Genomic DNA, 23,963 nt, shown 5'->3' with positions numbered 1-23,963 from the left:
TAAAACCACATACCCAACATCACGTTACCTTTGGCTTAATATCAAATTACCTTTGTCCGTATTAAATATCCAGAGTTTTTCTCACTGATGTGATACGTTACGGTACTACACTGATACATTAGGTTTCAGTATGGAGGTGGCGTAAGGTGTTGGCCTTCAGTTGCTCTGCTCTGAGAAGACAATCAGCCTCTAAAATGAACACTCAAAATGATGTCCCCATTATTCCTCGTTATTCCTCACATCCCACCCGCGCCTTCTGGTTCAGGGGTTAGCAGCAGCATCATGTGCTCTGCTCTCTGCAGCCTGAGCTTCCTCCTCTCCCTTTTCAGCATTCATCAAAGTGGTAGCTTGCCCAAAGGCTGGCTTTGGTGTCTCCAGGTTCTAAAAAGAGGATTCTATAAAAATGGTGAAGGAGATGGAAGGAAGGAGGTGTGAGGAACGTCTGCAGCCCCTCGATTTGCCAGGTCCAGAGCAGAGGAGCTGAGGGGAGGCCACATGGCAGCTGCTCTCACAGGGATCAGAGGAGCAGAGCTGAGTTTTGCTCTCTGGGGACAGCAGCAGGGACCGAGGAACAGCATGGAGCTGAGTCAGGGGAGGGGCAGGGGGTTAGGGAAAGGGTCTGCACCAGAGATCAGTGGGCATGGAATGGGCTGCCCAGGGCAGCAGGCACAGCCCTGAGCTGATGGAGCTCAGGGAGCATTTGGGCACTGCCCTGAGACACAGGGTTTGGGTTTTGGGTGATCTGTGTGGAGCCGGGGGTTGGATTCAAGGACCGTTATGGTTCCCTCCCAGCTCACGGTATTCTATGATTCTAAGTGTATCAGTTTTTATTATAGAAAGGATGCTGTTTTTCCTTACAGATTTTCAAAAGTTCTTTCCTGGCAGTGGTCTGTGAAGCTGAGGAGATATTTTGCAGTTAGAAAGCCCCATATGATACAGGCAGTATCAGTTTGTGTACTGTGTTTAAGAAGCTGAACTGCTGTTTGCTTGTAATTATGTACTCGTGAAATGTCTGCTCTGTATGTGCTATGATTTTGATTGTGAGCAGAACCCAGCTTTCAGCTGAAATTCATTCTCACTGACCTCTTTTAAGAATATTCATATTTTATTGTCCTATGCTGAGTAAACAGTTAGTCTGACAATGTGTAACTGTCCTGATTAAACATATTTACATTTACCCTATCTCAATTGATTAAAGTATGAGACAAAACTGCATACTCTTGTTGCTGCTTCCTCCACAGTGTAAGTAGAAGATCATGTTTCTGTTTATCTGTGCTGCTATGCTTCTCTATCTCTGTCGCTAGTATTCAAGTGTGGCATGAATTCTTTATCCATATAGTATGATGGTGGCTTGCAAGTGATGAAAAGCAGTTTCCTTTATGCAAATGTCCATCTTTGTTAATGCTGTCAGACAGCAAGTGTGGTATCCAGGGAATACAGGTCACTTTGTGGGTTACTGATAATGTAATCTAATTTCCAAAAATAAATTAAATGAATCTTTTTATCTGTAGCCATCAGATGTACATAAGCTAAAGGAAAACAGTACGTTAGACACTGTACATGAGAATTCAAAGGCAAAATCAGAGGAGAATTTGAAACAAAATCTTTTCTGATTAATTAGACTCATTGAAGAAGCATCATGCTTTGTTGCAGAGACTTCCACAGATTAAATATCTTATGTAGGCTGAATAACTGACATTTACTTCAAACATTCCCTAAAGGTCTTGGTGAGCAATTCTTACATGGCCTTTTTCAGCAGACCATTATGTGTAGTAGTAGTTAATTTCATTTTTAAAATAAACATTAAGAAAAGCTTATTTTTTAAAAAATAAGTGTTAACAAATGCTACCCTGCTTTTTGCATGGATGACTTTTTTCTTAGATATTTGCTATGCCTTCCTAAGTAAAATGAAAAAAAAGTATGAAAAGGTTATTCTGTTTTTAATAGGTGAGGTGCCACAGCACAGACTGAAATCTTCCCTAGCATGTACCACTTAATTTTCTTTAAAGTTAATGGCGTGTTAAAGTTGAAAAGAGGTGCAGTAGTTCTACTTGTAGAGAAGGGCCACAGCAGCTGTGAATCCTTTTAAAGATTCCAAGACATGAGAAAGGACCCCTTCTTCCACGGGCTCAACATTTCTGCAGGCATTTCCAATGAAAGTCAAGTCATTTGGATGCCTCCATTTCCAAAAGATCTGGTTCTGCTATAGTTTTTGCTGGCCAAAGTCTGAATTGTGCCATCCCAGCAGCCCAGTCTGCTTTTCTATAGCTTTGCTCTCTGTGCTATCTTGTCCTCATGTCAGGCAAAAATGGTGGTGCCTCCTATGTCTTCTGCAAACTTGAGCAGCAACAGCAGTGTACCTGAAGGCACTTCAGATTTCCCTTTGTCTGCCCACAGAAGAGCACCAACCAGGTCCTTCATTCCTGATTTGCTTCTCTTAGATCATGTGTGTGACCCCGTTCACACAACCTCTCTATATTTCTGCAGTTGCCCCAGTCACGTACATATTTATATCTTCATCCAGCTGTGTGTGTTTATAGTTTGGTTCATAGAGTTTTGTGCATACAGCTGAGCTATTCCTCCTTTAGTGAAGTAGAAACAACAACCTGCTGCCCACCAGACCAGGCAGAACAAAGCTGTTCAGACCTCTTGTACATCCTATATATCATCCTCATTGCAAGGAGAAATGCAACTGTTTGTTATAGATCCATCCTTTTGTCTCAGTGAGTTGTTGAGGTTACCAATTTAATTGAAGGTCTCTTTTTATTATTAAGATCTCTCCAACTGAGCACAAAATGGGAAAACTTAAGAGCTAGTTTTTGTATGTTAGGTACATGCAAGGATCATAGATGGACATTTGTAAAGCTTCTTTAAATCAAAAGTAATTAGTGTTCTTTTGTTTTATCTTTAATTTTTATGTTTGTTTTGATACTGTGATTCCCAAAACAGACAGTAAATTACATATTTCATTGGTCATAGAAAGAACAATGTTAGCATCACAGTAAGTTTTTTGTCTCCTGTCATTCTCTGCTACATAAAAAATGCCTCTTGTATAAAACTGTGATTATACCTTTAAATTGCTGACCTCCTGAGTTTTGTACTGGAGCAGATTGTTGCCATGTCATATTACACTTCCTGTATTGTACCTCTTTTCCTGCCATTAGAAGGTATGCCAGTGTTTACTTCCTGTGTGTATTGAATGGCGGATGTCCACTAAGGCTTTGCGAGCTGCTTAAATAACTGGCAAGTACATTATTCCACTTGCTACTCCTTGTTACAAATGTATTATATCCTTTTGAACACGAGGATTGTGAAGTATTTCTTATATCTATGCTTATTAAACTTGTGAATTTTTTAGAATGGTGCTTTGTGATCTTCCCTGAAGAAATAACTCAGTCTCTTCTTTTGTCTTAGTTTAGACTTGGATCTCTGAAGTTACAAAAGGTTTCACGTCCAGCTGATGTGGTTAAAGAGCTGATTGGCTATTGTCTGGACTCCCTGGGAGGACTCCAGGTGAAAAATGAGCACCTGCAAAAAGAAAATGAAAGGCTTTTCTGTGATTTGAGTGATGTTGAGAAACGGTAAGTTCAAAAGAGTATTCAAAATTATTCTTGAGAAAATCACACACGTTTGTAGCACTCAGAGGGTGATGAGGTCCTGGCATGGGCTGCCTAGGGAAGCTGTGGATGAACTACCCCTGGAGGTGTTCAAGGCCAGGTTGGGTGGGTGGCAACATGCCCATGGCAGGAAGGTTGGAACTAGATGATCTTTAAGGTCATCTTTAAAGCACTCCAACCTAGGCCATTCTAAGATTAGTGCGGGCTTTGCTGAAGGACACATTTTAAATCATATACTGTAAAATATTTTTTCTATCGAGGAGAGTCCTGCACCTAGATATTTGCATTGTATGTGATCTTCTTCCTATGTCAAAGATATGACTGGTATCCCAGACCTTGCATTGAAGCCGTTTTTAGCTTTATGTAATGAAAAAAAATTAGCCCTCTTCTGCAGAATCCTTTTCAACATAGCAAGCGGATGTTTTTCTTTCCCTTCTGTAATGCTTATGACTAGCTCTTCGAATCATTGACATTTTTGAGTGGCAAATAAGTTGCCGTTGCTTTAATCTGTTCTGTGGAAGCAACCAGAATTGGAAAATGAAGATGCTGTTATAGGAAGGAGGACCACATCGCATACAGCATTAATTACCAATTCATTTATGATCTGAATTGCCTGACACTGCACACTGTAATGAAGTCATCTATGCTTTTTTCAGGTAGTATAAGGTGGTTAGCATGTAAAAGTCAGAGATTTATCTTGGTTTTATGTAGATTTATCTGAAGAACCGCATTTAGGAAGATTGATGAAAGCATGTAACTAATTGGTGTTAATTTACCTTGAAAACCAGAGTAGCTTTTGGAAAGAGTTAGTTTTGTTTCTCTTTCATTAAAGTGAGTAACAGTTTTTCCTGACAATCTCCCTGACAAGCATATGGCCTTCCTAAATAGTGTTTTACTGCTTAACAGCGTATTGAACAATAGTGTATTGTATAACCAGTATGCTGCACTGTGTTACACACTAATGTGTAGTAGGCATTAGTGCTCATATCAATTTCCATGGTGGCGTACCACTTTTAAAGAGTAACCCCAAAGAAAGATTCACAGTTGCCTAACAACCTTTGCTCTGTAAAGCAATGTATTCAAGGCTTTGAAAGCTGGTGATTTTTCTCTGGTGTATTTATATTTTGATAGCAAAAACATGATTTATCAAAATAAATACTGAAAGTTGTGCCATCATCAAGCTTTGACCGTGTCCCTGAAATAGAGAATAAAAATAATTTTCATCCAAACAGTAGATTTTTCTCATTGTTTTTCTTGCCTCAGCCCAGTCTACCATGCTTCCTCATTGCTATTTTGGCCTTAGTTGCTGAGCCTAGGTTGCTGAGAGTTTAGTGGAGCTGTACAAAAGCTTTGCCTGCTGTTGTTCACTAGGGAGCATTTCAAGTTTCACATTCCGTATCGCTTTTGCTGTTGAGAAGCAACAAAATCAAGTAAATAGAGAGTAGCTCTCCCTCTTTTACTTGAAACTAAGGCAAATCGGCTAAAATTCAACACTTCTTGCTTAAAGACTCTCACTTCAGAACACTATTAGAATCAAAACAGAGTACCGACCTGGAAGGTATTTTTTTTTGTTCAAGTTAGGCAGAATAGTCAGCATGGTGAACTAGGTGGAATAATTCAATCACCTATTTTCCATTTTCCTGCTCTAATTTTCTGACAGCCATTAAAGCTCAGCCCAGCAGCTTTGAGGAATCCTTCTCCTGTAGTTTTCCTGGTTCTCCTGAAAGATCTTTCTGCTTTCCATCACCTCAATAAAATAAGTAATAAATTCCATTCAAGAAGTTAAATCTGCCTTGTGAGTCATCTGTAAATTAAATTAGGGACTGGTCCAGTAAAAGAGATCTAGTGATTGGGGTCTCCTACAGGCCACCTGATCAGTGGGAGCCTGTTGACGAGTGCTTCTTGCTTCAGCTGCAGAAGATGTTGCACTTGCAGGCTCTTGTCCTGATGGGGGATTTCAACCATCCTCTACTTGGCTCTTGTGAGGCCCCATCTGAAGTACTGTGTCCAGGCCTGGGCCCCCCAGTACAAGAAGGACGTGGAGCTCTTGGAAAGAGTTCAGAGGAGGGTGACCAAGATGATCAGAGGGCTGGAGCACCTGTCCTGTGAAGAAAGATTGAGGGAACTGGGCTTGTTTAGCTTGGAGAAGAGAAGGATCCGGGAAGACCTCGTTGTGGCCTTCCAATACTTGAAGGGAGCGTATAAACAGGAGGGGGAACGATTGTTTACATGGGTTGATAGTGATAGGACAAGGGGGAATGGTTTTAAACTGAGATAGGAGAGATGTAGGTTAGATATTAGGAGTAAGATTTCATACAGAGGGTGGTGACATGCTGGAACAGGTTGCCCAAGGAGGTTGTGGATGCCCCATTCCTGTGGGCTTTCAAGGCCAGTCTGGATGTGGCTCTGGGCAGCCTGGTCTAGTGGCTGGCAACCCTGCCCCTGGCAGGGAGTTGAAACTCAATGATCTTTGAGGTCCTTTTCAATTCAAGCCATTCTGTGATTCTATGATAAATGCCAGCCATGATCTGTTGTTGACAGTTGCCTGAATGTACAGAGCCTGCTCTGAAAGTAATGACTCCTATTTTATGATATTGGCCCATGACATCAGAGGCAGATGTTGGTGGTATGGCAGTAGAGACCGAACCTTCCTGCCGATATTTAACTATGTTTTGTTGCCATATGACAAATGGCAGCAGAGGGGCAGTCTGACAAAATGGTGTCTGACGTGGAAGTGCATATGAAGTCTTCCATCTGAAAAGAAATGGCACCCATTGACATTCCATGATGCTTACTGAATGTTGATGGAGACCACAGAGTATATGTGAGCACAGTGAGGCAGTCGGCAGTGCATATCAGCGGTCGTGATGACTGTGGGTCACCTCCACTGTTGCAGATTTTTACGACAGTGGCATGCAGGCTCTTGTTCATCGCTGGTGAAAATGCATAGCTAATGGTGGTGACTGTGTTTACAAACACCGTTTTGTAGCTGAGAATTTGCTCTATCAAATGGTGGTGTTGTTCTCTTTGTATCTTTTGTTTTTTCAGTGGAAATAAACAGGAAGCATTATTTTCAGACCTGCCTATGTATGTGAGATAATCCACTCATCTGTAAACAGCTTGCTGTTGTCAGCAGTTTGCTGACATCTCCAGGAATGGCTTCTGCCCCTTCCCTCAGGATTTAGGTCCAAATAAAGGCAAAAGGCAATAAAGGCAAAAAACACCAAAAGTCCTTTTGAGAAGAAATCCTCTGCATCCTCAAATTTTTAAATTACTTAGGTAATCTAGTCAGAGCTGTGTGCTGTCTGATGGGTTGAGCATTTCTGGCAGAAACTGTACCACCTTTCATTTTCATTGTCTTGCTTAGCTTGATGATCAGAGAGGAGGATTTTACCTGGCTGATGCTTTTGCTGTTTTTAGGAAATGACTGTATGTAGATAGCGTCAGTATAAGAGTTATTGGCTAGCTGAACTGTGCTGCATTTGATCTATAAGCATAAGATAAATATTCCTAAAACAGTACCTGGACAGCAGGCAATGTTCTCTGTGAACAGAGAGGCTATAGAGAATTTCAAAAGGATTATTCTGACAATGTTGAAGAACAATGGGTTTGTTCATGGATGTGTGTGTGTATGCACACCTCGGGATGGTTAAATTGAAGTATCAAAGCAGGATAGCTATTGTGTTTATTTCATGTAGATAATTAAGATAATAAATGTAAAACAATAATAATTTTTAACAAAATAATTTCTTGGTGAATAAAGCATAAGTTAAATGTTCGTGTGTGGTATTTATTTTCTATCAAACATCTAAAATTAGGGTAGACAAACCAAAATCAAAATACCTTCAAATTGATGTGGTGGTCAGCTATAGTGACAGTATGTTTAAACCACAAACAACTTATAAAAATGCAAGTTGGGTAGCTTAGTACTTGAAATTGACTCTTCAGCAAGAGCTCATTGAAATTCCATACCAACAACAATGCTGGGGGAAGGGAAGGGTGAATCTGAAGTGTAATAATAAGGTGTCATAAGAGCAGCAATTATTTTAGAGCACAAAGGACAAAGGTAGATAGGTAGCATATTTCTAATATTTGAGTGTGGAAAATTCAAAAACATCAGTAAATTATATAGCTCATGTTAATTTTTGTGAAGCGTGTATGATCTCTACATTTTAGGCGGCACGGAAGGACTGGACAGGTACTTTATTTTCTGAATTGCTAATCATAACCGTTCTTAATACTAGCCATTTTGTGTAGCATGTGCAAGTTTTTAGATGGTTATCAACTTGTATGTCTGAATCACTAAAAGCATTGCACTTGCATAAAAGACAGATCTTAAAAAGTAGAAACCATAAAGCACATGCAAATAAGACTCACACCACTCTAGCCATTAACTACTGTTTATTTTCGTTATATTTGAAGGTTGTCTTTGAGATCAGTAGCTCCTTTATTTGGCCTAGGAAGATCGTATTTTGGTGAGACAAATCACACACAGGCATGAGCACATGACAAATTGCAACGAAAGGTTGTATTTGTAACTGATGAGGTATTGGAATAAAACCCAGCCAGCTTTGCTTAGTGGTCACATAATTCAGGTAATGCATGCCTGAGTGAATCCTAAGGGCTGTACCAAGCTGCAGCCAGAGCCACCCCCTCAAAAGCACACAGACATATTCCAATTAGTGCATCCCTGTTCCCAACCAGAAGAAGACTGCTACATTTTTAGATATTGTGTACCCTTTAATAACATTACTTAAAGCCAAATAACTTGCAAGTGTAGCGTTATTGTGATACTATTTCACACTCACTCTTTTGTTGTATGCTATACCAAGTAAATGTCTATGGGTGAGGAGTACATATATACATGAATTACTTTAAACAATTTAAAAAAAAGAAAAAATATGTTGACATCAAAGAAAATATTCATGTATAATTAAGTAATGATATTCTACAAGTTGATTTTACCTACTGTGTTCTTCCACCAGGAGCACTTAATATTCTTTTCTATGCATACAGTCAGTGTGTTTATTTTGGGATGCTCTTATTTTGTTCCAGAGCATCAAGAATCTGGCTAGTCTTGCAATAGGTTCCTGTACTATGCTTCTTAATGTCCAGGTAGTATCAACCATACTCCATTGAGGGTCTACAGTTACGTGGATTTTCATCAAAAGTTGTCTTTGCAGGATTCAAATTGGAGTTATCTTATTTGGCACCTTTTTGGCTAAGCAATGGAAGTGCCTTTCTGTAGCAATTTAAATCAACCTCAGCTGCTCTGCCATTGACCAGTTCACAGGGAAAATAAAGGAACAGCAGTAAACACTTTCTTTTCTTAATATTGTGGTGGGCGGAGGGAGAGGGGAGTTTTCTAAAGGACTTGATACATCCAGACTCACCATATTTAACAAAACATATCTTGCCCATTTTTATGTATATGGACATAACTAATTTCAAGCATGTAAATGCATTTTATTTTTTTTTAAATCTTTTTTTTTTTTGTAATGCCTGAAAACTGCTTGATAAGTGTGAGGCAATCCCTGTCCTTACCTTTCTCCTTCCATGAGTTGATCAGGGCACTCCTGGGCCCTGTATTAAGGTTTATGGTTCTTTGTGCTTTGATATTTCGTCTGTTTGTTCACCACTAAACGGTTAACTTTCCTTTAATAGGTGGAAAGTCTCCTGATACTTGATTAGTACGTATGATCTTTCATTTAGGAATTATTGAACCGATCTATATGGTAATGACGTTCCGTTATTTGCATTTAAATTAGATGAATTATTTATCAAGTACGTCCCTAAAGCACTGCACTTTAGGCTTAATACTTCATGAAATTATTTTCTGTTGTCTTTCTTCTTACATCATATACGGTTTTGATCTACAAACAAAATAATCAGAATGTATATAGCAAGTCTGTTGAAATTTCTTATCTCATAAATTAATATTCTTAAAATCTGTTATGCATATGTGTTTAATACCAAAAAAAGCCTTCTAAACATTTTCTGCCACATTTGCATAGGCTGGTGAAAAGGATGCTGTTTATAAGTTATTACTATTTGATATGATACAAGTTGTTATCTTAATCAGTAAGATCATCAAGATGTTTACTTGTTACCATCTGCTATTAAAATGTTTGGGTTTCAAGCCAAGGCCTAAAAAGTTATAAAATACTAAAATAACTAAATGAGCACGTTGATTGCATGTCACTTTCTTTGGTATTCTCATGTTTATTTATATTCCAGTTTTGCCTTTCCTATGATTGAGTATACGTACACATTGTTAATTCCATATATCCACTGTGCTTCATTCTCTTGAATTCACCTACCTACAGATGCACATTAGACTTTTAAAGCACAAAGGTTTTTTTGCTCTGAAGATTATTAACTGACATCTTTAAAACCATTTTCATATATATTCATAAAAATTTAATCCTCTAACAAGTAATTCTGGATGGTTCAGGAAAATGGTGGCTGCCAGTGCCCACAAGATCTCAGCTGCATATCTCTTCAAAATGGAGTCCACCACACTAGAGTTTTTAGGGTTTTTTTTGCCTTCGAATGCCAAAGAGAGATTACTGGTGCCATTAGGTGTTGCTCCAATGCGCTGCTGAGTTTCTGCGCCCTGCTGTTCAGCAGTGTAAGACATGCTTGGCTGCTGATGGAAAACAACTAGGTCTACATCTGTATCAGCCACATCTGCCCCAAGGAATGAGTTCAGGATCTGCAAGAGTGGTCTGCAGTGTGTGTGGGGCACCTTGACCCAACTCTGAGTGCTGTCTGTTTCTTGTTTGTTTGTTTTGGGGGAATTTTTTATTTTTCTTCAAGTCAGAGTATGTAGGCCAGATTTGTGGCCTGTCAGGCTTAATCGTATCTATTTGTAATCTCATTATTTGTATCCTGCTACACTATGCCCACTCTGGTGAATTCAGCACTGAAACGAAAGAACACTTGTGCCTACTTAACTTCAAGTTGCTGGAGCGACTAGTGTAAGAATCTATCAAAAAAATAGATAAAGAGAAAATTTTACCTTTGAAAATTTCCTGGTAGCAAAGTTCCTTGCACATTTCTGTGAAAGAAGCTGTTTCTGGCCTATTTCAGATGCAAGGTGCTGGACTAGTTATGCAAAGTATAGTATGGGAATTCCTGCAATAGGAAGGCTGTCCTCAATACTGAATTTTCTTCCACAAAACGCACAAGTTTTCAAAAAGAAGTGATGTGATGTGTGAAGTAAGCAACAGTTTATTTTATCTTGTAGGCTGGAAAAATGTGTGGAAGCTAAAGAAGAACTAGAGGCAGATCTTTATAATCGGTTTGTTTTGGTACTGAATGAAAAGAAGACAAAGATAAGAAACTTGCAGAAGCTGTTGAACAAAGCCAAAGAATCTGCAGTGGATACCAAATGCGCAAGGTATCTCCTGATTTCCCTGGTACACTTGGTATCACATCTGGCGCATGTTTTGGCTTAGTGTCTGTGTCTTTAGCCATAGCATTGAGTGACAGTTCTTTCTGTCAAAGTTCTGTGTTACTTATGAAAGGAGAGGATTCTTCGGAGCGTCATTGCAGTTAGCAACTTACTGTTTTGTGCTCTGTAGCCAGTAAATAAATATTAATTGAATCTCTCCTCTACAGTATTCTATTAGGATGCAGTTGATTTTTTCTAAACATAGTTTTTCTGTGCCATTTCTATAGATGGTATTTTTGTATGGTTTCTTCTCCAATTCTTTGATTCTTTTCTTCTCTGGGAAACAACAATATCTAAATCTGAATGTTTTTGTGTGCTTTTAATTTTAAAAGTAGACAAAGAAGCTGAATTTTTCTAATGCTACAGCACGCTTCTATTTTTTTACCAATTTTATGTTGCCTTGCTTTATATCTGATATTTTAATCTGCTTTTCTACCTGATTCTAGGTGTAATGGGCGTAAATCTGAGAACTCCATGTTAACTTGTATCAGCTTGCATTGTCTCTAAGACAGTGCAGAAATAATTATAATTTTTCTCAGGGATAGTAGAGGGAAATATGAACTTTTTTTTGTTTTCCCTCTCTTCCCAGGGATAGTATAGCTACCACACAGATGGCTACAGAGAAAGAAAATGACTATGATGGCAGCACTGAGGAGGAAAGTGAAAATTTAATACAGTCCTCATTACCATCAGGTAAGGCAGAATGTATTCTCTTTGGGGAATGTAATGGGCAGGCCAATCACTTTGTAAGAATAAACCTTAATGAAGACAAAATACTATCTGACAAGCTGCTCGATGACAAGCCAACCTGTACGCCTTAAAAATATCTCTCTTTGAGCAGAGTATAATACTGGCATTTACAAATTAAAGAGAGGAAGTTTAAATGCATATTGCATGAGTGAAAATACTGTCTTTTCTTCCAAAATGACAAATTGCATACTTTGCAGGACTAATTGCAGTCTAGTAGTACCTGAACTATCAACAGTTTAATTTTAAATTCTGGTAATCTTGATGCATATCCAATGACTGCTATAATGTAAAATGAAGATCCTGACAGTTTCAGCATTGTTTAAAAAGTGGAAAGGGAAGAGGTTTAACTGCAAATTAATAAATAAATAAAAGCTGTGCACTCATTTTGCATCATAAAAATGGAATAAAAATGTATGTATAGCAGAACTAATTTTAATTTGCCTATGAATTTTTGGCCTTGTGAAGGTGCTAATAAAGTTCAATTTGACTACGTTTTCTAGTACTGGTATAATGTATGGGACAAAGCAATAGCCCGTTCTACAATATAAGATATTATAAGATATTATAAGATATCTGTGAATCATAAGAAATTTTTGGCAGAGTAGTAGGAATCTGCAAGATGAATGCTTAGTGTTTTAAAACTCCAGTGGCACTTGTCATGTAGTTATCATAAACTTCTGCTCTGATCTAATAGGTCTAATATGGGCTCTCTCACTGGTGCTTTCCATTTCTACTATAGATGAAGGTAATTAAGAACAACACACAACTGTTTGCTGTGTAGTTGGGAAGCAGAAATGTCCAAGGTCCTGACAGAAGTGGTTTTAGACTTTGTAATTTGTAAGTTTGTTTGTTGAGGACTTTCTAATCTAATATAAAGCAGGCTAAGCTTCAGACAAATGCAGAAAATCAAGAGTGTGCAGCTATGGAAATACATGATTTTATACTGGCATGTGATCTTTAGTTCAGAAAACATTTCTTCCAAGTAGTGTTTGGCAAACTCAGATAACATAGAGAGCAATACTTCCTATTTAATGAAAACACAAGGGAAGTAAAAGATATTGATTCTTTTGCGAGATTCAGTAGGACTTAACTAGCTCAGTGCGAGGTTTTAGTCAGACAAATGATTTAAAAAAATAGACACAAAAACACACCCCTCAAGCTATAATGAGGGTCTGAACTGATCAGTGTTCCTGAAAAAAAAAAAAGCAAGTGCATTTTTATTTTCACTTAAATTTTCACTTAATCTTGAAAGTTAAATTTGAAACTTAAATTTAAAAAAAAATCATTAAATTTTCACTTTCCTCCTCAGTGCTGCCATCTTAGTCATTTTCTTTCTCCGTAGCCGTATGTGTTGTAGTTATACTATCCCAAGGATGAGAGGGGGAAAAAAAAGCTCATACTTCCCTCTACTATCCATGAGAAAAATTATAATTATTTCTGCACTGTCTTAGAGACAATGCAAGCTGATACAAGTCAACTTGGAGTCCTCAGAGTTATGCCTAATTCACCTAGAATAATCAGGCAGAAGAGCAGATGACAATATCAAATATAAAAAAAGTTGTAAAAAAATAGCTTTCTGTTACATTTGAGAGAGATTTGATTATGACTAAAGAGTTCTTTCACCTGCAAAATTTGAATATAAGGATTAAGAACTTAATCTTTTTGGTACCACAATCATTTTTTTCATGGCAAAGGTGCTCATAAATCTTAGGTCAGATGGTACTCCCTGTGAACCCAGCCTTCTCTTTCTGTGAGCACGGATAAGAGCCACACTTCTAGCACCACACAGTAGTGCCTGAAAAGCAGCTATCTTCAATAAATACTTTTTATTTGAATTCAGGGAGAAAAAACTAATTCCATCATGACTTAGTTCTCCTATGGACTAAGTGATACATGAAACAAGAGCTGTGAAATCTCTGCATTTTAAAAAACTGAGGATATTTCTTAGCTTCTAGTACATTTTTAATGGTGTGTTTGGGGCACTGAAGGGATTCCTGGGGATTTGAAAAGGAAGCTGCCAATATTGACCCAAAGAAAAAGTAAATAAAATGATATATTCAGTTATGGGTGTATGACACAGATTTTGGTCTGAGGCAAATGTCAGAGCAGGACTTAATGAAGAAAAATGTCAAGAAAAAGAATAAGAATGGTTATTTCCACTCCCTGTACAGGTGCAGAAACTGATGAATGCAAGCTAGATATTTGTGTGTTCTGTAATGAGATTACCAACAGGGTGAAGAAGATAAAATGAGAAAATAATGGATTTTGACTTCTGTAAGATATCATTCTGCACCACATTTTGTTCAAGAAATTGAAACGTGGAAATTAACCTAGTATATGGTATATAGATTCTCAAACAAGGTAATATGTCTATCTGAAAATACAAATGGAAAATTATCAGTCCTTGTATCTATACAGTGTGAAACTGAGGATAATTTATATAAACCAATTTGCTTTTGTGAAACACTGGCTGTAATCTAACTGCATATACGTTTAACACAGTGTAATGCAATAATTTCCAATACTTTGATAGCTACACTTTGCTCCAGAAGACTAACAATGTCTCAAGCTTTGCTTTGTATGGTCCCTTCTACTACATGAAACTGAGTACCTCTGAGTATTGTCACTTTGCCTTCCCCATGCAGAGCCATAGAGCAAAGCCAAGAGCTTGCTGGACAACTTTTGCATCCTGCAGTCCATATTGCACCCATTATGGGACTGCAGCAGTGCTGTGCCTGACCTTGCAGCTTAAACTTGGCCACATTAGTTCATCTGGTCTCTGTCTGACCTGATACAAGTTTGTGACTTCCCAGTTCTACCTGCTGGTTAATATAAAGCTACTCTGGGAAATAAAGGATGTGCAGTCAGTGATTAAAAAAAGTATAATACAAGTGAACTGTGTGATTTTTGAGTAAAGACATGGTTTTGCCCCTTGACGCAGGAGTGCACCAAGTTTGAGCATCCAGTCTTGAAAGAAAATGTAAGCAAGTAGGGGAGGATAACATCGTGATGACATTGAAGAGATTGGCAAATGGTTTACCTGAAATACTGAGAAGAATTTTAAACAGCCATTGTAGTCATGTTCTGAAAGAAACTACAAGCAAGGCGATGTGATGGTAGATGGTATTTTCCTCCAGCTGTCATTAATCAACTTGAATAACTGCAACTTGACACCTTCTCTGAACATAACTCAAGACACTTTCTTGCAACATACTATAGCAGGTGGATTGGACTTCATCTCCTGAGGTCCCTTCCAGTCCCAATGAATGATTCTGTGATATATGATGAACAGTTGAATTGCAGAAGAAAACCTCCTTCGTGTCATCTACATAAAGGTGTTTACTCATGCATGAACTCTCATCCAGGTTGTCAGATAAGTTTTCAACTTCTGCACCACAGCTGGTTGCGTTTATCTGTGTAGCTTTGCAGAAATTTTGTGTGAGGAGCTGCTTCCTACAATAATGGTTAATCTGTAACTAAAAGTTTCCTTAAAAATGTAGAGGTTTGCCACTTACAGTAACATTAGTAGATATGATTTATGGTTTGTTTTTTGATGGCAGTCTACTTCATGACTTAAATCCAAAATCAACTGAAATATGCTAATTATTGTCTCAAATCTACGCACTGATGCTATTAATGCTTTGTACTCTAGATGAACAAATTTAAACTGGATTACAAGTTATTAGTAAATAGAGCACCCAGGAAAAACATAAGATGTTTATAAGAAGTACAAGGTTTATAAATAATTCTGTGTGTTTTTCTGTACAACAGCTTTGCTCTCCAGTCTGTATGCATGAGGTACATTTTTTTGGCATATTGGTTAGTATTGTGAATAGAAGGCTGAAAAACAAACACAGCTCATGTGTTCATTGCAGTTTAGTAAATTCTTAAGCAACAGCTAGAAACTGTGTGTCAGGGCCTTGTAAATGTGAACTTCTGTAGGAGAACGTTTCTCCTCTGGAAGGAGGACAGGAAGGAAATCCTCCTGCTGTTGGGGAATTCTTCAGAAACTGGGACATTTAAGTGTCTCCTGGGGCTGGGCAGCGGTTGTTTTCATTTTGTTTTCTAAAGATTGGTAAGATAAGAGCTGAGCCATGGAAAACTGAGATACAGTTGTTGCTTTGACTTAGTACATCAGCTAAGTTCCAGTTACTTGATAGGTGCCTCTCATTTGGGACTAGTGATGTGCTCTTTAGCACCATCTCATTTGTTTCGCTCCTCCCTCACGTGTTGCTTCCAGGCTTGTACTTCAGCTCCTTAATCAAAGGTCTGATATTTTGTTTAGCTTGACAAGTGTCTGGTGTTTTAAGGTCATCATTCTTGTTTGGGACTGCTAGGTCCTGTGACAGCTGAAAGAATTATATACACACAGATGAGAAGCATCTGGAGCAGGCTTGAAAAGATTACCGAAAGATGTTGATTGGTGTAAGACTTTGAAAGATCTTCAGTTCTTTTCATGTTCTTTTGTTAACAGGATCTGTTTAAAACTAAAAATAAAAAAAAGCTGAAAATTGCCAGTCTTTTTGACCTCTATATTTCTGTTAGCCCACAAGACTGATGTGGTGACTCAGTTAGCATGAAGCCACATGCTGAGGCAGGAAGCTTCTGTTGCTGAGTGATGCGGAAACCCTTACTCTGATTAAGGACAGCCCAGAGCACAGACCAGCTGTGGTCTCAGTTCATCATATCGATTTCTCTTCTTTCTGCTCAATGATAATTTTTACTCTTATTTGGTCTAGCATTGAGTCCTTTCTCCTAGAAGGCTTAAAAAGACGGTAAGACTGTCAGATTAAGAAAACAACATTTGATGTCATGTCTAGCAATGATGTCTATGTCAGACAAATGAAGCCCTTTTGTTAACTGTGAAAAAATACTTTACTGCTCCATATGGCAGGAAGATTTTAAAACAGAAACAAGTTTTGAGTACCCTTTCTCATTACTTCCAAGGAAACTGAAATGTAGACAATGGATAAAAGTTTTCCTTTTCACAGGGTTTGGAGGATGACCTGAGAAAGGAAGGTTATTCCTTTCTCTAGGAATGTGATAAAACTGTGGGGATAGATGCTGTATAGTATACTCTATATAGATGTGAGTGATAAAGTATCAGATAGGAGACAAGCAATGGAAAAAACTACCTTATAATTGTTGTCTTCAGTTATAATGCTATTATCTGTGGCTGTCTAAATGAGGCTACTGGGCACCAATCTACAGTCAGCTTGCTTTCTCTCTATTTAATTTTCTCTTGCCCATGAATTCCTTAGTCATATTTCAAATTGAAATGTGTGGAAGTTACTGCTCCTTAGGATACAGAAGGACCTCATATCTGACTTGCTGGTTTGAATGAAATTTTTATGTTCCATACTTGCTGCCAACTGCATGGAAATGTTCTATATCGTGTGAATCCTAGAACTTGCAATACTCAGACATTTCTAAATGTTTCCTTATGGGGACCAAATTAGTTCTAATAAACTTGCAGTAATGCCTAAAATAAATATGAGTGAGCACCTTGCCATTTTTCACTTTTTAATATGCACATATTCTCTTCTCCTTCATTCACGGTCTTGCTTAAGGATTAAATGTTGTGCCTTCAGGAGGCCATGGCCATTTAAATTTAATTAGTTCTCTTGTGTAGTCCAAACCACCAATGGCTTGATGCTGCTGATTAATAAGCTTTGATCAAAGTTATTTTTAAAAATGCCTATTATAGCTGCACCCAACTGTGCCATGCAGTTGAAGTTCCATCTGTCAAAGCTTCCTCTTTAAAGCCTATTTTAAGGAGTTTTAGAACTTGGCCATTTTAATTGACTGTGGGCTTAAATTATTATTTTAATTTTTTTTTGTCAGGCTATAATTGGAAATGGCTAGTCCCAAGGAATAATCTCCCTTTCTCTTTCTCTTAAAGCTGTTTCTCTGAAACACTGCTCCAGATCCACTTTTTTTTTTTTTCCCATAACCTGATGTTTTTATGGATGCAAGATGTCTATGCTTCCCCAACAGGTTCCCATCCATGTTATACCAGGTGTCCTGGTCAAAATACTGTCAAAGTACAAATGGCAATGTTCTATGTCTCTTTAAAAAATCTGTTATGAATATTATACTGAAAGGCCTTATTAAGGTTTTACTTTAAAATATCACTCTGAAAATTATCAAAACTGGGTACTTGCTTCTGTGAACTGTGAGCTGTGCTTCTTAGTATACATGATTCAGTACATAAAGTAACGTAGCTGAATGTGGTTGCCTTTAAATGAATCATTATTTATTCAGTGGAGGGTATAGAATCACAATGATATAATATTAATGGATTTATGCTTTGAGAATACTACTGTGGATTACTTTTTTGTGACTATAGGTTAGGAGCAATGGCATTATCTAGTGTCAAGAATAAAAACTTTTACTTGTGCATTGTCAACATACTACTAAATGTTAAGTATAAAGGAATTTCTTTGGTGGGATGTAAATTTATAATGTGTAGTTAAGGTTCTGTTCAAATCATTGCCACTTTAAGTGTCTTAATCAGATTCAAGTTTAATTGTAAGGTGAATTCTAGAATCATTACAGATTTAGAGTCCCAAGTGTAGTGCACTCCTATGGATACTGTTGTATTTTGTCTCCCCAGATAATAACAAAAATAGTTTACATAGCACAGTATTATAAATCTGGAGCTGGGTGGAATTACTATATATTTTTACTTTGGGTTTTGTATATCCCTGCACACATGAACAAATAACCTGAAGTTCCAATCATCTTTAAAAACCTCCATTAATGAAGCTGTATGTTTATTAGTTTTATGTTCTTCCATGAATAAACAGGTTTTCCACCTAAGGAACCACACCAGTTATATGTTTGTACTCAGCTTGCTATAGTTCTGATGTTCCTTCTCGTTCTCTTGAAACTGTGTTGTACTTTGCTATGACTTGAGAGCCTAAATTACTAAGCAGCATTAGAAAAAAAAATAAGACATAGATACAAAATCTCATTGTATCTGTGTGGGTACTGATGTGTTCCTATGGGACACGTAAAGGCAATGCAGAGCCTCCTTCTGTTCTTACTCATATTTCACATCAATCTGACGTGTATGAAATAGGCTGCAATTAGAGACGAGCTGGACATAAATTCTGTGGCTCGAGGCACTTTTTCACTGGACATGCACATTCTGATACAGGTTTCCTTTGCAAAATCCTGTAATTTGACCATCTGCCAGACAGCGTTATTTCAATATGACCCTTTCTTTGTTTTCTATCCTTCGTGAGCTGCTGAGGACCTGTTTCAACACACGGGGGATGAGTATGTAATTCATCAATTGTGAAACCAGAGCATTAGTAGTGCTGGAATAGTGCTACTGATACCCCTTCTCTGTTTTATCCTCCTTCAGTAAATAGTTAAAAAGCGACTGCTTATCAAGTAAATAGGAAACTTTTGCTAGTCATCAGTAACCTTCTTGTGTTAATCCCCATTCTAACAATGTTGTTTGTTCTTGTGCTCTTAGAGCAGGGACTCTGTACGCATTTGTTTAATATCCAGCATAGTGGTCTTTTGGGGATCTGTTGTATTTAAAGAACTAGTGATAATTATTATTCTTTTGCCAAAATATGCTTCAGTACATGTACTACAGAAGATAGAAATAATAGAATGCAGTATACAATAAGAACATTGTTTTATTTTCATATATATGCCACACCTGCTGGTGAAACCATTTTACCACACAGATTCATTATGCACTCATGCCACATACCTGCTTTAAAAAATTCTTAGAGCTGCAGGTCATAAATTGGTTTACATGAAGGTACAGGCAGAGGTTCATTTTCCCTCTTGGGTGTTATTCTGGAAAGGTAATACAGAGACAGAGACTTTTTATTTTATTTCTGATGTTTTTTATTGTATTATGGTCTGTCTTTAGCATACATTCTTATCATGTCTAATTTAATGGACATTTTTTATTTTGTGTTCAGTTCACATCATTTATTCATGATAGTTTTCTTGGACATTTACAAAGACTGGTATTTGCTTTTGTGGCTGAATGACTTTACAATGTAGGTAATTCAGAGAGGAAGGCAAGGCATCAAAATCTTTTAATGTTTCTTCATATTATATAGAAATCAAATAAAACAATTCATATGATAATAACACAATATGTTTGTGTTCTTTTCTCACTTGGAAATATGGACATACTTAAGAAGAATTTGTCTTGGTTTTAGCAGTATCAGCTCGTGGAGAAATGTCCTTTCATCAAAGGGAAGTATTGGTTCTTGAGAAAAATAGCTCCTGCAGGAGTACTGATAGTGGGTTTCTATAACCCCGAACATTTGGATAAAGAGTCTTATCTTCATCTATTGAATAGACTGCCTATCAGTGGCAGCCAACAAAGCCCGGATGCTGGCTGCTGACTCTTACAGACCTGAGAATTCTGTGTTCAGCAAGCAGCAACATTCAAGCTAAGTTTGCTGGCATAACTTGAAACTTCTGGCTATGTGCACAATTGAAAACATCTCTTGTCATTTTAATATTTATAGATTATATACATCATGCTTCATGTGCGTTTAGTCATGGCTGGTGGTGACACTGCTTTTTACTTATATTAAATTTATGCACGGCAACAAGCTTCCAGTTCTGAACTTTGGATGATGTTGTCCCTCTAGCAAAATGCTGGAAAGGCATTTACTCAGGCTACCTGTGTAACACTCTCTTAATTACTTCCTATCTGTATCACTGTGTCTTATTTGACATTGCAAGGAGTGTATCTTGATTAACAGCTGGGATACTGAAGATTGTGCTATAACCTATGGCAATTCCCATGATTTATTCTTGTACAGGTTTAAGTATGCTTCTTTACTTAATTTAACTTGATTTTACTTGACTTCTTCTCAACCAGACTTTACTCTGGTTCTGGCAGATCTCTGGTAGATTGAAGAATTGGCTTCTCCAATTGGGTATGCTTCATATAGCCAATTTTTGTATCCTGATATCGCATAAGCACTTGACTAGAAACTTAATTCACACCTGCAGAAACTTAAAAAACTTCCTACTGTGTAGAATAAGATTAGGAAAGGTCTTTTTTTATCTTTTTTGTCCTTAAGAAAGACTTCGATTAAGAAGGAAGAAATCCTTTTGCTCTGGAGGCTAAAACTTATAAATGTAATACCACAGATTGCTGTGTGGGAGTTTTATTTTCTCCTTCTTCCCTCCCTGTTTTCTCTTTTATCTCCACTGTTTTACTGGGCATTGTTATTGTTTAAGTACATCTCAAGTGACAGATTCTGTCACAAATCACTTCCCATTTATCCTTTAGTTTTTATTCTAAAAGTAGCACATAGATCAGTTTAAAAGTGATTGAGAGTGAACTGGCATAGGGACATAAAATTGTGTTAGGACAAGGTGCTTTAGTTGATAAATCTCTATAGACAAATTCACAGAAAAAGTTTCACACAATGCTAGATTTCTTGGACAGCAATTTTGTTGAGCATTGTACTGGAAAGCTGAGAAACTCCTTTTCATCTTTATGATGAAAGGCTCTCTCTCAGAACAGGTTTCTTCAGTTGGCATAACGCTACATACATTGCCTATACAAGTTTCAAGTAAAATATTGTGCATTTGTAAAATCTTAGTGGGAAAGGCAAAAATGGCTTTAAAGGAATACAGAGACAGTAGATAAATGAAGTCTAATTATTACTGTATTATTTTTATAATCATTATTATTAACTATATTCTGTTTGTTTTCAAAGTGCTTGTTGATTTATGCTCCTTTTTCTACAACAGGCAAAATTAACTCATTAAGAAGATATTATTTAAAAAGTCTGTCTTTGAGATGTTATGTTACACACTCTGAGAGACAGCTTATTCAAGTGTGACCTGATGGAGGAAAGAGATGTTTTCAAAACTGAAGCTGCTAGCATCATCTTAGTAGTTTTTTGACTTACTATATAAATTAATGGGAAAGATGCCTAATCGAAAATATGATAAACTGATAAACTCTGCCTTCTACTCTTTTATTAATTTGATGGAGAACAGAGGGAGCATGTACTTCCTTGTTTTTACAAATTCTTCCCTTTACACAGCTATTTATATGTTTTATTTATTTAATTCTCGTAAGACATGCATAAATGTTAGATCCTCACACCTTCTGTAAATAGCCAACAGTAAATTCACAAGATTCAGAGCTTTATGTATAGGAAGAAAGGTGTAAAATAAACCTCTCTAATAGTTTGTGGTATGTTCTAAATCATGTTCTAATTTCATGTTCTAAAACATGGTTATTTGTACTGTAATTAGATTAAATCCCTGATACCTACATATTCATATAAAATGATGATTAGGTTTGTTTGTTCTGGATATAACTCTTCTGTCTTAGAAACTGAAGACCTAACTTTTCTTAATAAAGGATAGGTTTAAATAAACATAGTATCAGAGAAATGATCTTCTGAACTTTTCATCCCCAATTCACATGTCTTAACTGGTGACACATCTTAACTAGTGTGAGATAGCAGTTAGTAGGTGTGATCATGAACACCTGAGACTAATCATCGTACTGAAATCACTGGGCCTTCCTTTGTGTTCCTCGCTCGTTTAAATTTTTCCCAATCAGCTATCCCCAGAGTCAATATGCTGACCTTTCTTCCTTTGTACTTTACAAAATTATCTTTAACAACTCATTTATAACTTATGTTCATTACTGATTCTACGAGCACATGAAAAGGAGGCACACCATTACTCTCTTCATGCAAAGAATGTTGGGGTGCTTAGTGAGCTGCTCAATTCTTCTATTGCCGTTCTTCTGTGAATTTATGCACAGAGTTGGGTAGCTAAATATAAATTAGAATGGGTACCTATTTTTAAATGTTTTGGTTTTCTTTCTGGCTACGTTCAAAATCAGCAAAATGAAAATGAAGAAATGTACATTAGCATATGTTTATACGTACTAGCATTATGGAGTGTGTGGAGAGTATAGTTAACATTTTAAATTACTGGTTATTTCTTATCCCTTTTAACCGGATATCTGCCTTAGTCTTTTTGAAAAACAAAACCAAAATAAATTAGCCTGCAGTATTGATATCCATGGCAGAAAATCATTTTACTATGCCTATCTCAGATGCCTCCCATTTTAGTGCAAGAGCATTTCTTTGTTTAGTTTAGGTTTTTTGTTTGTTATTTTTGAGATGTGTGATTGATGGTCACATTTTTTATTTTTATAAATTACTAAATTTTTGTAGCACAGAAGGGAAAAAAAAGAGAACCTGAGCAGTCACCTTATCAGCAGTTGTGATCATCACAAATAATCTTAAATTTCAAGAATGACAAAGCTAACCTACGTGATTTCGTAAATTCATTAGCTGATGACTTGGAAAGTGATTGCATTCAACCAGAGTACGCTAGAATAACAATAATATGCTGAAACTTCTGTGAACTGGGAGAGCAGTGAATGCAAGTCAAGGAGGCAGCATTGGGTGGGAAAAATTTAGTGTGTAGGAAAATAAGGAGAGACTAAACAATACAAAACTGAGCTTTACTCCAGTGTTCTGTGTTGATGCAAGTTTTATTCCTTGGATTTGTTTCTCAGGTTTGTAGACTAGGAAAACCTGCTGGTACTGGATGAATCCCTGCTAGGTATGCTTTTAACAGAAAAAGTACTGGTTTATATTCACCACCACCTTGTTGTAAATCAGGGGAGCATTTTGTTTAATTTTTATCACAGCTCCTGCCTTCCCTTCTTTGTTTCCTCATTGTCCTCTCACCATCAAACTTTTTTTGCTTACAGCATTGTCATTAATTCACCCATTCACAACAGTAAATTCATGTTTGTCACTGTAAGGAATTTACTTATTTAAAGAGGGGAAAGACTGGAGCTATGGGAGGGTGCTGCTCTTGCTGCTGTGCGCAACTCTGTTCCAGTAATGGAGACTTCTGATCTACCAGGTTTGTTTGTCTCAGTAAACTACTGTCTCTGCTAGTACAGGTTAGTCCCTAGATTTCCATCTGCTAATCCTGTAAGTTGCAGCTATCTCCAAGTCAGTAAGGGAAAAGCACAGCTTGTTTAGGCTCTGTGAGCTGCTGTCTCAGTCAGAAGAAAATGATTCTTTTAATCTATAGCCATGACTCGAATTCTCACAAGGATACTCATTACTTAGGTTCCTGTGAGAGAAGGGTCA

General features: G+C 37.3%; 1 protein-coding gene across 11 annotated transcripts in view; it reads left to right on the top strand.

The window, feature by feature from the left end:
* The window catches only part of XRCC4 (X-ray repair cross complementing 4), a 179,107-nt gene that overhangs the window by 71,314 nt on the left and 83,830 nt on the right, over window positions 1–23,963 (top strand). For 6 of the 11 annotated variants that reach the window (XR_002433616.1, XM_021381397.1, XM_021381398.1 and 3 more), the window contains exons 4-7: window positions 3,415–3,581; window positions 10,867–11,019; window positions 11,663–11,766; window positions 12,518–12,568. Coding sequence is in view for 8 of the 11 variants with exons in the window: in XM_021381397.1 (XP_021237072.1) it covers window positions 3,415–3,581; window positions 10,867–11,019; window positions 11,663–11,766; window positions 12,518–12,568 (475 nt within the window). In the remaining 3 variants the exon portion in view is untranslated. Of the gene's footprint in view, window positions 1–3,414; window positions 3,582–10,866; window positions 11,020–11,662; window positions 11,767–12,517; window positions 12,569–13,994; window positions 14,185–14,764; window positions 16,339–23,963 lie in introns of those variants that run through there. The other 5 variants (XM_021381400.1, XM_021381399.1, XR_002433617.1 and 2 more) reach the window with 4 other exon arrangements.

Source organism: Numida meleagris, chromosome Z, assembly GCF_002078875.1.
Source record: "Numida meleagris isolate 19003 breed g44 Domestic line chromosome Z, NumMel1.0, whole genome shotgun sequence".
Classification (NCBI taxonomy): domain Eukaryota; kingdom Metazoa; phylum Chordata; class Aves; order Galliformes; family Numididae; genus Numida; species Numida meleagris.
The sequence above is the reverse complement of the archived record's forward strand: the minus strand, read 5'-3'. Positions and strand labels throughout refer to the sequence as shown.